This window comes from Micropterus salmoides, unplaced genomic scaffold, assembly GCF_014851395.1.
Source record: "Micropterus salmoides isolate LMB-PRFRI ecotype aquatic unplaced genomic scaffold, ASM1485139v1 Ms_hic_scaffold_118, whole genome shotgun sequence".
In the NCBI taxonomy this organism is placed as follows: Eukaryota; Metazoa; Chordata; class Actinopteri; order Centrarchiformes; family Centrarchidae; genus Micropterus; species Micropterus salmoides.
This window is the reverse complement of record NW_024040241.1, coordinates 411-15,297: the sequence shown is the minus strand read 5'-3', so window position 1 is coordinate 15,297 and position 14,887 is coordinate 411. Positions and strand designations below refer to the sequence as shown.

Sequence of the window (14,887 nt, the reverse complement as noted above, 5' to 3'; positions counted from 1 at the left end):
TGTGGCCTGTGTGGTGACTTCAACGGAGTCCAGCGTTATAATGAGTTCACTGATTCAGGTAAATACTAAATAATAAAACTTAAAACAAACTGCGTAAAGTACTCACATTTGCTTAAATGTTTTTTCCCCCTCAGAAACAGGGAATTCTATAACTCCTTATTATGGGGAAGCATGGAAAGTCAATGGTCCTACGGAAAACTGCGAAGCAATCTCTACAGCCCCAAAGACGTGTGAAAATCAGGTATGTTAAAATGGATTTGCTTGAAATAGTTTTACATTTTAACATTTAGGTTTGTGTTAAATTTAAATAAATAATATACTTTGACCCACAGATAGCCCTCTGTGAGATTCTGCTGAAAAAACCTGCATTCCACAGCTGTCAAAACCTGATTGATATTGACTCCTTTGTCAAAGCCTGTGTGGAGGACCTGTGCTACTGTAACAGCAATGATACGTCATGCTTGTGTCCAACCATATCAGAGTACTCCCGTCAGTGTGCTCATGCAGGCGGGAAACCACAGCAATGGAAGAGTGCACAACTGTGTGGTAAGAACAGCAGTCAAAACATTTACATATTCGGGCTTTGATGTTTTCACTGTATTTGTATCAGTTTTGAAATTGTAAAATTGTAAAATTGATTTGTGTTGAATAGAAAAAACATGCCCTTTCAACATGGTGTATAAGGAATGTGGTAGTCCCTGTTCTGACTCCTGCAGCAACCTCCAGAGAAGCCAAGTGTGTGATGATCACTGCATAGATGGATGCTTCTGTCCATCTGGTAAGTTTCCTGATTTTAAAACCAGCACAGATCATATTTGTACATAGAGCAGCAAATGTTACAAAATGAAGCTGTAGTTTTAGCAGCAAGCCAGCACCTGTGTTTTGGTATTTACTTGCCTAAAAGACATACTTCATGTATGAGCTTATCACATTCATTATCTTTGTGCTTGTCCTCTCAAAACTCATCTTTGTATATATTTTTGGCTGCAATCAGTTAGGTGTACAACTCTGTAGCCTTATTAAAAACATTGAAAGTTGACAGGCCACCGACAATAAAATCCAAATAAGGTGCTTGGATTTAATGCAGTTTTTACATTTTAAATGGAGATATGTGGATATACTCAATATTCTTTGCCTAGTAAACAATGTTGTTGACTTTGACATCCTTTAAACTTATGTTAAGATATGTTCTGTTAATTCATGCATGCACATTTTGTAACTGAGAGCACAAATTAAGCAATTCAAAGGCAATTTCTTTTTCCGATGACACCTACTGGGCTCCTTGGGACACTCTGGTGATAAAACAAGTAAAACAAGTGGTAATAAATGTTTTGCAGTACTACACATGTACTGCGCTAACAGGGTTTGCAATGTGTAGAGCAGTTTAAGAAAGCTTAAGATTAATCAGGTCATTGTTTTTCTCCCAAGGGACTGTCTTCGATGACATTACAAAAAGTGGGTGTGTTGCTGTTGACCAGTGCTCCTGCTTACATAATGGCAAGCCATACAAACCAGGCGAATCATACTCAAGTCCATGTAGAAAATGGTAATTACTTCACTGTATTCACTTTATTATAATGTTTACATTTACAACATGCATGTTTATGTGGCTTTGTCCAGTTGAACTGACTGAACTCTGTTGACAGCACTTGTGACCAGGGGAGTGGATCTGTAACCAAATGAACTGTCCTGGTATCTGCTCCATACTGGGTGGCTCCCACATCTCCACCTATGATTATAAAACATACACGTTTCATGGACTCTGCTCTTATGTCCTCACCAAGGTGAGGCATTTAGACTGAAATTCGAACAAAATGACAATATTTGTAAATAAGCAAACCGTTTGTAATTAAGTGCATTTTTATCTTTGCGATATTAGGAAACTAATGGGACTTTCAGTGTCCTTGGTGACCTGGTCAAATGTGAAAAATCAGATCAAACAACTTGCCTGACTGCAGTCACTCTACTACTGCCTAATCAAGTGGTAAAATTACAGTATATTATGGGTCTCTTATATCTGTTGGAAAGTTTGAGATTTACTCAGAAGTTTTTACATATTAACTGTATATTTATATGTGCCATTCGGTATTTTTTCAATTGCAGATGATTGTGGTTGAGGCCAATGGACAGGTTACTTATAACAAAATGACCTCTCACCTGCCTTTTTACAGGGGTAAGTGGTTGTTTCTTTTTGGTGTGCATTCTTCTATAAAGTCAGGATATAAATGAGTTTGCTGAAAAAACATTCTCTTTATTCAAAATGTTTTTTCCTGCGCAGATGACATCACAGTCTTCAGCCCATCGACATTCTTCATTGTAATCCACACCACCTATGGGCTTCAACTTGAGATTCAGCTCACACCCATTATGCAGGTCTACATCAAAGCCAGTGTTTCAAATAAAGGAAAACTGAACGGTGTGTTTTACTTTTTGAGCACTTTTGATTATAGTGTCAAATATCCACCTTAGTGTATATTTGTAGTGAGAATTTAATTAAGTAGTAAGTCAAAGTCATTGTCTTTATCCAGGCCTTTGCGGAAATTTTAACAATGTGGGAGCTGATGACTTCAAAAGCACAAATGGATTGATTGAGGGAACAGCTTGGACATTTGCCAACACATGGAAGACCAAAGCAAGCTGCCCTGATGTGACAAACATACTTAGGGACCCCTGCATTTTGAGTGTAGACAATGGTAGGTGACAGACCACATGTTCCATATTTTAATATCATTCTTCACAACACTCTACCAGTGATGTTTATTTGTTTTTGTAGAGAAATATGCCAAACACTGGTGCTCCATGCTGACAGACCCAAAAGGAATTTTCTCTCAATGCCATTCTACAATAAACCCTCAAGACTATCAAACTGTAAGTATTTCTTTTTGTATGCATTCTAATGTGTGTGGACATGTCTTAATATATTTGTAGGTCTAAGAAAACACACAAGCCCACTATCCTTGTCGGGTCTGACCTCTATGGGGAGACCAAAATGCTGGACCCCCCAAGTTTAAAGGGCTGTTTGAGGGTTAAGACTTGGTTTTAGGGTCAGGCACATAGTTGTGATGTTAAGGTAAGAGTAGTGGGCTAGAGAATGCATTATTTCAATGACAAGTCCCCATGACACAAGTATGTATTTATTGTGTGTGTGTGTGTGTGTGTGTGTGTGTGTGTGTGTGTGTGTGTGTGTGTGTGTTTTATGTTTTTAACAACTGCTCATTTCAACAATTCACTTCCAACTATTCAGTTTTTGCTGCTCCTCTCCACAGTCCTGTATATATGACACCTGCAGCTGTGAAAACAGTGAGGACTGCATGTGTGCTGCAATATCCTCCTATGTCTATGCATGTGCTACTAAAGGGCTCTTACTAAATGGATGGAGGGACACCATATGCCGTAAGTTAAGCCCAAACTATCAAATGTGAAATAAATGCAGTCCACATGGATGTATATTTAAAGTGAATCTGTTTCCTTTTCAAAAGAGAAATACACAACTGGCTGCCCTTCTACTTTTGCATATGACTACCAAATGAAAAGCTGTGGTCGCACCTGTGGCTCTCTTAGTCAGTCAGACCCATCATGTGAGGTTGAATTCACCCCGCTTGATGGCTGCGGCTGTGCTGAAGGAACTTACCTAAATGAGAAGGGAGTGTGTGTGTCAGAGTTACAATGCCCCTGTTATGTGGGAGACACGGTGATACACCCTGGGCAAATGATGACGATTCAAGGACAATCATGGTGAGGATTTCAATATTATGTTTTTATGATTTTTTGGGGGGCATCTTATGGTGTTATTAGTCAGCTGATGGTAGAGAGGTCTGTAACTTTCCTTCTCTTTATTCTTTTCACTAAAGCAAATGCTTTATTGCTCTTTTCTTATCATCAGACCTAAAAGACAGATGTCAAGTTAGCCTGTTTGTGGACAATGACTTACTGATTGAGGAACATTGCAGATCCTAAAAATTAACAGGAAAAAGTTTTTTTCTTTCCACTTTACCTGTCTTTGTATGCATTTCAGCTCTTGCCACAGTGGAAAACTAAGCTGTACAGGAGCCCAGATAAGTGAATGTAGGTACAAAGCACTCAGCCTTTTAACATAGTATTCCTTCTATAGCAATGTGTAGTATGAGCAACAGCAAGCATACAGTTGCGTCCTTTGTAACACACTATCATCCTCACTGTCATCAGCATGCACATATCCAATGGTTTTCTTCAACTGCTCAAGCGCAAAGCCAGGTGCGCAGGGATCTGAGTGTCAAAAAAGCTGCCAGACACTGGACACAGTTTGTGTAAGACTGAGACTCATTACTTTTACTGAATATTCAACACATTAACGTTAACTAAAGCAGCAGGATGTTAATACATTGCTGTTACGGTGTTTAGGTCAGTACACATTGTATCTCAGGTTGTGTGTGTCCAGCTGGCCTACTGTCAGATGGTAATGGAGGATGTATTAAGGACGATCAATGTCCCTGCACATATAATGGAGAATCTTATAATTCTGGAGAGACTGTCACTGTGAAATGCAATACCTGGTGAGTCCTTTAATCCTTTCTACAGTAATGTGGTGCTTTGTTTAGCTTACTGTGTGTGTGTTTTTTTATTGGAGATATATAACATCTTGACATTTTTTCATCTATTTAAATCATAGCACTTGCAAAAGCAGGATATGGAAATGTACAGATAATGAGTGTGGAGGAATGTGTACCATATATGGAGAAGGGCATTACATCACTTTTGATGAAAATAGATTCTCCTTTAATGGGGACTGTGGCTACATCGTCTCTCAGGTATAGTACCAATTTCTGTTTAGTCTGTGATTTGAAAAGTCAGTCTTGTGATACTGACATCAGTATCTTGCAGGATTACTGTGGGGATGATACAGATGGCACCTTCAGGGTCCTGACTGAGAGCATCCCATGTGGAACAACAGAAAGCATCTGCTCCACTGCTATCAAGCTCTACTTAGGGGTACAGAACACCATTTTATGCATTTAAAATCATTTTTAAATGCTAAAAATAACTTTGCATGTTTTGTTTCTTTCAGAACAATGAAATTATTCTTTCAGAGGAAAATATCAAAGTTATCAAACAAGACAAAGGAGAGGACATACCCTTCCATGTCAACACTATGGGTATATATCTTGTCATTGAGGCAAAGAATGGTCTTGTTCTAATTTGGAATAAAAAGACAACACTCATGATCAAACTCAGCTCCACGTTCCAGGTGTGTGAGCAGATATACCGGTATTCAAGTAAATGTTGCCATTTTACAAATTAACTACATCTTATTTTTATCCAGGGAAAAGTCTGTGGTATGTGTGGGAATTATGATGGGAATATCCAGAACGATTTCACCACTAGAAACAAAGAAGTTGTGGTTGATGCCTTTAAGTTTGGAAACAGCTGGAAAGTGTCACCTACCTGCCCCAATGCGGATACACTAAAAAATCCCTGCAGTCTGTACTCACACAGACAGGCATGGGCATTAAAACACTGCAGCATTGTCACCAGTGAAATATTTGCTAGTTGCCATTCAAAGGTAAGAAAAGTGTCACATGGCATGTAATTGCAAACATGGTCATCATTAAACTGTCTACATAATAACTTTACGTAAAATTAGCTATCAGAATATAATTTAGCCTCTACTTACATTTACAATTGTTTTTTTTTTAATAAGGTGAATCCAAAACTCTATCATGAAGCCTGTGTGAGAGACACATGTTCCTGCAACACAGGGGGAGACTGTGAGTGTTTCTGCTCAGCTGTCGCAGCCTACGCAGCAGCCTGTAGCAGGGCTGGAGCCTGCGTGAAATGGAGAACTCCCACAATCTGCCGTGAGTGTTTTATTTGTTTCTTTAAAGGGACAATATGTAAGTATTTCAATGAAATTAATCATATTTTCATTGCCTTATTGTCAGTGGGCTCAAAACTCACTTGTAAATGAACCACACGCCTGTTTTCCGTTGCCTGCATCAGCCACTATTCTGCTTTTAATGTGAGGACTCTGGGTCGGATTCAGCCCTCTGCGGGCTCCCAAGCCTCTCCCGTACTACAGCGACAACACGGCAGCTAACAACACGCAGTCCACTAACATCATAAAACAACCGGCTCACAGCAAAACACAGGCTCCACGTAAGCATACAAAATAATAAAGTTTTATGCGCTGAAGCCCATCAAACAAAACAGGTTCAGTTGATGTCAAGTAAGGACAAAGTGAGCATTTGTAAAGCTTGAGAAACACAGAGAAAGTCACGTTAGCTTTCCACATTACTTCATCAACTTACACGACCCATGTTACTATCCTGTGTATCCTGTGATTTAGCCTGCAAGAAAGCATGTAAATGTAAAAAGCAAATGTGGAGCAATTTGTTTACCAACGTTAGCCTATAGTGATGCAGCCAGGAGCAGCCAGCTAACGCTACAGTAGCTCGGACCTGCCGCTGTTTGCTTCGTAACGTTCAGGTCTGGTTTATTGTGGTTTTACCGATACTCAGGTACACAGCTTCTCCACCTCTCAGTCGCTGTAACTAACGTGATCCACATAATATACAATATTGCAACTTCACAGCGACAACAGCCAAGAGGAAGAGCTATGCACATGTGGGGTGGTGATGGAGCAATGGATAAGACAGATGGTGTGGGAGACCTGGGTTAAATTCCCACTGTGACCCATCCACCGTTGTGTCCCTGAGCAAGAAACCTAGCCCCTAGTTGCTCCAGAGGCGTGCGAACTCTGACGTGAATAGCAGTTGTAAAAAAAGTGCATTTGGATAAAAGTGCATTACCACTACAGTAAAGTTACTTACTGTGGTCTTATTATTATTAAGTCTGGCACAATCTCATAATATTCAGTCCAGCTCACTACCCGTTTCATTATTATCCAATACATGTAGCTGTGCTGATATTGCTGAGCCTCCGGTGAAGGATACACAGATAGTAAAGATAGTTACTGAAAGCAGCAGGCGCGCTAACGCTGTAGCACGTCGGCTAAATGCAGTAAATGTACCATGTAAAGAGCATGGATTAGTTCAACCTGCAGCTGATATAACTATTAATGTCACGTTGCGGTAGGGGTTTATCTGAATTTCCAATATATTGTGTGAAGCTGTCTCCCTACCTGTCTACAGCTGCTGTCACTCTGCCTTTTTCTGTACCACACGTACAGTACCACAGGAACAGGTTTGTATGGTATTTTGGGACGTTTACCACAGGATTGTACCTCAGGCTTTGCGGTATTTTACCAATCTGTGGTACTATACCATAGAATCTGTGGTATAGCACTACAAGCCCTATAGCACTCATCTCACACATTCTGTGGTAATGCACTTCACAAACATAATAATAATAATATTTATTATATAATAATAATAATTATTATTATATTATTATTATATATATATATTATTATTATTACTATCTGAACAAATCTGAACATAAAATAAATAAGTTTATATGGATAGTGTAATTTCAAAGCATATATCGACCCAAACAACAGTGTATCTGTCAACCTGCATCATTTACAACTATTTTCACCTTCGACTACAACAGAAACGCTGTCATGGTTGAAGCAGACTGCACCAGGAGCGTTGTCAGTGACCACAGTGAGGAGTGTCAGCAATGTCTGATTCATCTTCGCACTGCAAAATACAAACAATGCACTTATAAGTAGAGCCTGATCAATTTGGCTGATATGAGCTACTGCACCTACAATAATAACACATTCATTTAACTGCAAATACCTAAAAGACAAGTGAAATTTATAGAAAGGCAGTAATTAAAACAATGGGTTAGAAATAGAAGACAACCATTACCTTAAACACAACAATAAAAATGTAAAGCCAGCGCAGTAAGTAATTACTTCATTGGGTAGAAAATCAATTTTGGGATTTGGATATTCCCACACACACCTACACTTCTGTTTCTTACACACATAATACACATTGACCCACCTCTTTCTGCATCATACAGGGGTAGACACATACAGGCTGTTATCTGTCTTCAACTTTCTTTTTCAGCAGTTGTGTTTTATAGCCCAAAAAACACAGCTTGCGTTTTGGACTTTTTCACCCGCGATTCCAATAGGCTATGTAGGTACAACTACAGGTGAACTGCATGTGGAGGAGGCCCACACTACATTTCTCTCTGTCTGTTTCTCTGCAACTGTCAGTAGACTGTAGCCTACAGGGATCAATCATGGATTGGCTTGGTCTCTTGGATGGATAAAAAGTAAAATAAATCATGCTAAGCACTAAGCAGTTCTGTTCTGAAACCGAAACCGCGACACAAGTCACACAAGACACAAAGTCTATAGTCTCGTGTCGCGTATCCGAGAAGTAGATCCGCGACACACCCACTCCCCGGACTGTTAAGCTCTCATTAAGACAGTGCAATTGTGGCGGCAGCGGACGGTACCGGTGTATATTGCATTTGTATTGACAGCAGGTTATTGTAGGTAATTTTCCACCTTAGTTTAGTATTTATTTACTTGAATCTACTCCTCTGCTCTTCTCCTCACACTCAAACACACCTGGCCTCCACCTCTGGTCTCTAACGACAGACACGCTGGCTTGCTCTGCCTCTTCCTGTCTATCTCTCCCTGTATGTGTCTCTCCTGACTTTCTCCATGAGCAGTACGTTTCATAAAGTCGCCGTGTTTAATAAACTTGTGATTCAGTTTTAATGTGCGCAGCATGTGGATCAAAACCGAAACTAATGTTAGTGAGTGACATCTGCAGTGGTGCGTTCACTGTCGCTCCACAATGTAACATTTCCTCCGTTTCCTTAACGTAATATCAGATAACATCTCTCTCTATGTTTCTCTGCAAATTGTTTAAGTGGGTTGCCAAATATACTTTGGCAGGTGAAAATATACCTGGCCGGCCTGCCTAAGTAAAGTATGTCACAAGAAAAAAAACACTCTAAAGTTAGTGAAAGCTGTAGGCCTAGAATTTGTAAATATTACACCTTGGACCAATTTCATTGTCTTCCAGCTGCGTGTCACGTGACAATTTTGATCCAGTCATGATTGAGGCATCATGGGAGGAAAAAACGAGGTATGAACTGAATCGTGGTTCAAAAATTTAGATCTAAACCGAACTGTAAGTTGGGTGTATTGTTACACCCCTACTCAGTACACAAAATGAAAGTGAAAGTGAGGATTCTCTGTCATGCCAATTTAAAGTAGTTGGCTTTATCATCCTAGTCATCTCATCAATAACAATAAAATGTCACTATTAATAGTAGATTTGTCCCAATCTGTGTTGACTGAACACTGTGGCTATGGCAAAGTTAATCTTAAACTCACCTGGAGGTCGTAACCCCTTAGGATGTCCGCAGTGCCTCTGCTGTCTTGCCTGTCTGTGAGACCTTCTGCATGTGGGCAATCAGTTGTGTTGTGTATTGTCAAGCTTGCAGTAGAATAGTTTGCATATGTTCTACTTTGCAAGCCTACAAACACATAAACACAAATGTATGTAGATTGATACAGAGTTTTAACTTGGGCCTTCACAGAAAAACATAATGAATCAATTAGGCTACTTTTTAAAGCAGGACGGCTGGCTACATGGCAAAGTTTTTACCTGAGACATGGACCACTGCATTGACACAGTATTATGATGATGATTTCAGTCAGGTAATAAATAGCTCAAGGACCATAAAGGAGTTATAATACGTTAATAACAGCATTTCACACAGTCTATAGTAAAAAATTGATCACTGCCAATAATTCAGGTATCAAAAACAATCTGTGACAGCTGTAAATTGCTTCTTTTCATTTAAAAATGTCATCCACTGTGAAATGTTGTTGGCTCCTATAGAAGCAATGTAGTATTTTTTTATCCACCATATGTCTGATTAGCAAGACAGCAATTGTCTGCAGGTACACAGTATCTAACACACAGGATGGTTTATTTATTCTGTACCACTGAGGGAGGAAGAGACCCTTAACTTGCTTTTAATAATGAAGCCAAAACATTCCTGTATGGTCCTTAAAATGCCTTTAACTCAAGTCTTTCAAATCTATGCAGTGTAAAAAGCATTAAGTCCAAATACTCTTAAATAATTAAAAGTAAAATATACCAACCCTAATGTTGATAATCCAGATAATGTAGTGTCACTCAACAATCACTTTGATCCTGCGGGAGCAGATTTAACAAACAATATAATTAATTCCCACTAGTCCAGTAAACAACATCATCATCAAATGCTGATTTTTTACAGTATTTCATAATATATTTGACTCACCTGTACAATAGCTGCTCTTGCCAGTCAGGTGCTTATGGGCATGATGAAAGCAGCACTCTCTATATTCCTTAATACGCACACACACAATACAAGAACACCAACTTTTTATTAGTTTACAAAATAATGGCCATGTAAATACTTCTCTCAAACACGTCGTGAGTTTAATTTTGTGAGAAATAGTTTAGAGAAATAGTAAGACTTAGTTACCAGTTTATTAATTATATCTAGTTAAAAAGTAATACAGTCAAATCCAACATTCCTGCCATAAATCCTTCCTTCATGAAAATGATTATTTTCAGTATTTTGCTAAAATAACTAATAATAAGTATGATAATTTTGGAAGCTGCAGTTTGTTGTGCTGCTGTTGAAGTGTAGCACATGGGCAGGTTTTTCTGTTATCATGTCCATCCCATTAATATCTGTGAGGCCGTGCTAAATAACAGAAACGCTTCTTGCATAACACAATACAGTTCGCCTGTTCACATTCCATGACAACACATAATAAAATGTATTCATCACCAATGAAAAATTTCCACAGTAAAAAAAACTCCTTTACAAATATATATAACGTTCCAGCCATTTCAGGTAATTAACATTAGTCTCTACAATAGAAGGGCTGTATGTTAACTAACGTTAACGTTACTCAACATCTTACTACTTGGCATTTAGCAACAGCTTATAATACGGTAACGGTAACGTTGTTTAGTTAGTTGATTAACTGGCCTGCCTCCACATAACGTTACTGACGTGGTCATACCAGAGCACAGTTGAACACAAAAAAATATTTCATAGCGCTCTGAAAAAAGCTGGGTTATCTCAACTTTGTAAAGTATGTTAATTAATTTGTATTGCCCGTTACTTGACTCAGAAGTGATAATGATTTAGAATTGATATTGAGTTTTCTTGCACTTTCTGTCAAGAGAAGAAACTGTCATTTGTTTATCACTGTATCTATATAGTAAAATATTTTCGTTGGATGTTTACAATTATATGAGAGGGAAAACTTGACAAACAATTCAGTTTCAGGATATATAACATCACACAAAGAGGAGATAATGGAAGCCGTAAGATTCTTGTTCAGCACACACTGTCTGCTCTGGTTTAATCATCAATCAATCAACACACCGATAATGACTACAGACTCCGGCTGGCAGGTATATTTAAAATACACCAGTTTAATGGCTCATTTCAACGTTAGCGCTCTTCCACTGACAAACATTGCATTAGCTTTGTGGCTAATTTAGCAAAGGGCTGCGTTAGCTGCTGTAACGTTACGTGATTTTAGAAGAATATTTAGAAGTGATGAACTAGGGATAAATGTGGACCGTTTACTTGAACTGCCACATTGTTTGAAATAAATCTACAATCACATTTGTCAGCAGCGTAGCTTCCAACACCCAACTAACGTAACATTTAACTGCTTTGAGCCAGGAGGAAGCCGGGAGAGGGCAGTGAAAAACGGGAGGGTTATTAGCAAGTCATGAATGTTTTCAGGAGAAGAGATTGGGTCTGTTTTTATTATAATTATTTAAGTCATGAAATTAACTAGATGAAGAACCAAATCACCACTAACACAGCCCTCTCTGTGTTTTAACATACAGCGGGCAAGCTGGCTCCGTTAGGCTAATTTGCGATTCCTACTATGGCGAAGGCAAGTCCCACCCTCCTCTGCCTCTGATTGGCTCAGCGTGACGATGACGTTTACGTAGCTCACCCATCAGCTTTTTTGAATATCAGAGATTTTTGCTCAGTGAGTGGGTAAAGAGAGAGCGACTGATTTAAAACTGTCACTTTCAAGAGTGTCACAGAGTGAAACCCCGTAGCTGTGACTTCGGCCGTGTTCACTGGTGTAACAGGGCCACTGTGCTGCTTGTCATCATAGAAACAAATCATCATATTTTGATGTTTATTACACCTTCAGCAATATCGGCTGCCTGCCTTTCATAAGTTTTGGAAAAAAATAAAATAAAATTAACATATATAGAGATATATATATGAGCAAACCTAGGAAGAGAGGGGGTTTGGGGGTGCAGCAACCTGGTCAAGGTGTAGAAGAACCGCTGATATAAACCATCAGAATTTATCTGGTTAATTCAAATGAACATTAATATGGTCTGACGAATCAGTGGGACTTTACCCATTGAAAGGGGCGATATTATGTTGAGTCAAAGCTTACTTCTATTTTAATTCAAGCCGTTGCATTAAATCAGAGCAAGGGGTTAAAATTATAGTATTGCTAGCTGCCTTCGCATGTCTTTCATCCCCCAAGTGGCTGCCGCATCTTAGTGGCCCAAAAAAACGTTAATGTTTCTTCTCAACCTCCGCAACTATTTTGCTCGGTTTGACAATTTCGAACAAAGTTGCTCAACACAGCAGAAGAGCGAAAACCTTCTGTTTTCTTCTAGAAACATCATCGTCGTGCTGAGCCAATCAGAGTCAGAGGAGGGCGGGACTCCTTCGCTATAGTTGGATTTGCAAAATCACTTCGGTAGGCTCTGATTGTATTCTTCTGTGGTTTTTGTGCTGAGGCAGTGTGGTTAACAGGGGAGCTGTAGGGCGCCCTCTGGTGGGCAGACTATGCAGCACCCATAACATTGAGAACACTACAACACAGTCTCACACTGCTGAGATAAATACAAAACAATACTACAAAAACAGGTTATAAGTAATGGTGCTTGTGGTTCTCCCCCTTAAAAACCTTTTCACACAATGAACAAAAGAAATAAATATAAGCATGTGCACATTTTTTATTCCTTAGTGTGCTGTACAGTACAATACACCAGACAACTAATTATTCTGCCCCAGCATCCTGTCTTTGGTCTGGGACAGGCCAGAGATTCTTGTTCTCCACCTCCTTTGTCACCTACTCCTCCTCTGCCTCCTCCTACTCTTACTGTTCCTCTTCCTTCACCTCTTACTCCTCTCCATACTGCTCTTCCTCATCCTCCTCCTCCTCTCAGGTGTCCTACACCTCTTCCTTCAGATTTCAGATCCACTGTTCCAAAACTGATTGAACTGACTCTGGACGTTTTATTTATCTATTCTGCTTTTTTTGTTATCAATTTTGACTGTTTGTGTTTCCACCTAGTTGTGTGCTAATTGAGCTCACCCTGTGTTAATTGAGTGAACAATATGAATGTCAGTGCTTTCTCAATTACCACATGGTGTAGGCAATGAGAAATGAAGGGATTTGTGTGAAGAGTTTAGAGAAATGGGGTGCTTTTTGAAAAATGAAGTTGAAATTTTAGTTTAAAAGCCTGGTTATAGTGTTTAAGCAATGGATTAAAAGCCTGGTTATAGTGTTTAATTAATGGAGAAAACTGTAATTATAACATTTACAAATACAGCCTGAGTGTCATATTAGTATGAAGGTTTTATACATGATCTTTTAATAATTATGAAATTCTTGTATGTTGTTAATGTTGCTTTCTTTTGTTTCTGTAGCTCTATTCTGTGATTACTACAACGATGACGGAGAGTGTGAATGGCACTATGAGTCTTGTGGAAAACCATGCATGAAGACATGCAGGAATCCCTCAGGAATCTGCTACAATAAAATTCCACCATTAGAAGGTATAAATGACATGATTGTGTATGTATGTTATAGGTTATAATTATATTGGGAGAGCTGACCATGCATGCTCTTTTCTAGTAAAGCAATTGTGCTTACTGTGGTGACTATTAACTTTCACCGCTCAGAGAATGTCATGTGGTTTACGCTACTGTCCATCTGTATCTATCCTATGCTAGTTTTGCAATTTACAGTAACTTTTTTTTTAAGGCTGCTATCCAAGATGCCCACCTGAACGATCTTATTTGGAAGAAGCTACCATGAAATGTGTGTCAAAGCATGAATGTGGCTGCTATGATAACGAAGGGAACCATTATAAAGAAGGGGAGGTCATCCCTCCAAAGGAAAACTGTCACAAATGGTAGGATATTTTTAGATCTTATTGATGCTGTAGTTGATGCTTTCTATTGGTTTTACAAACAATGATTTAATGAAATGATGTATGCTAAAATCATACAATCATTTTGTTTAGCTGTATTATAAAATGAAACTATTGCAGAATTAGCAATCCTCATACAGAATATACTGTAAATATATACCTATACATTAAATTAAATAAGGTAATTGTGAAAATGAGACAGTTCATGAACCCTGCTGCACTGTCACAGTCTGGGAACCCTGTGGATGAATACTTGAACATATGCCTACAAGCTAAATTCAAGTTTCTAGACATATTGTATATTTAAGTCATCATGTCTTCCATGCTGCACAACCTTGAGCTAATCGCCGAAATGCCTGTTTGTTGTGAATACAGACTTTAAACGATGATACCTGTAGTCAGTGTCCTGGATACCGGTGTTTAGATGGTAACACAGGGTGGACCAGCAGGAATGGACAGTCCTCATGGAGTTATTAGTAAGAGTGGTTTTAATTAGGGCCGAGCATGAAACATGCAAGGACCCTGTTTAAAGTGTAAGGATTATTCTTTCTCCCAAATAAATCACACTTTTGACAGCCTAAATTACATATTTTAAGGGTCTCGGACATGAGCGTGGCAAAAACCACCTACAAAATTGGAAAGAATTTGCCCGCGCGGCATTCAATACATGCACCAAATTTTGTGGAGACTTGTAT

General features: G+C 38.9%; 1 protein-coding gene across 1 annotated transcript; it reads left to right on the top strand.

Annotated features, from left to right (window-relative positions):
• Positions 1 to 3: 3 nt before the first annotated feature.
• On the top strand, positions 4 to 14,193 carry LOC119898491 (mucin-5B-like; the record flags this gene model as incomplete). Its single annotated transcript, XM_038712666.1, is given in 24 exon segments — positions 4 to 58; positions 135 to 241; positions 333 to 546; positions 653 to 778; positions 1,429 to 1,546; positions 1,647 to 1,654; positions 1,657 to 1,784; positions 1,880 to 1,984; positions 2,104 to 2,173; positions 2,279 to 2,416; positions 2,529 to 2,693; positions 2,774 to 2,868; positions 3,267 to 3,393; positions 3,480 to 3,735; positions 4,016 to 4,065; positions 4,186 to 4,286; positions 4,381 to 4,532; positions 4,649 to 4,787; positions 4,861 to 4,968; positions 5,045 to 5,224; positions 5,300 to 5,539; positions 5,678 to 5,834; positions 13,687 to 13,815; positions 14,024 to 14,193. Coding segments are annotated over 24 exon segments (3,123 nt in total), but the record flags the coding sequence as incomplete, so codon positions are not given.
• Between the last annotated feature and the right edge of the window lie 694 nt (positions 14,194 to 14,887).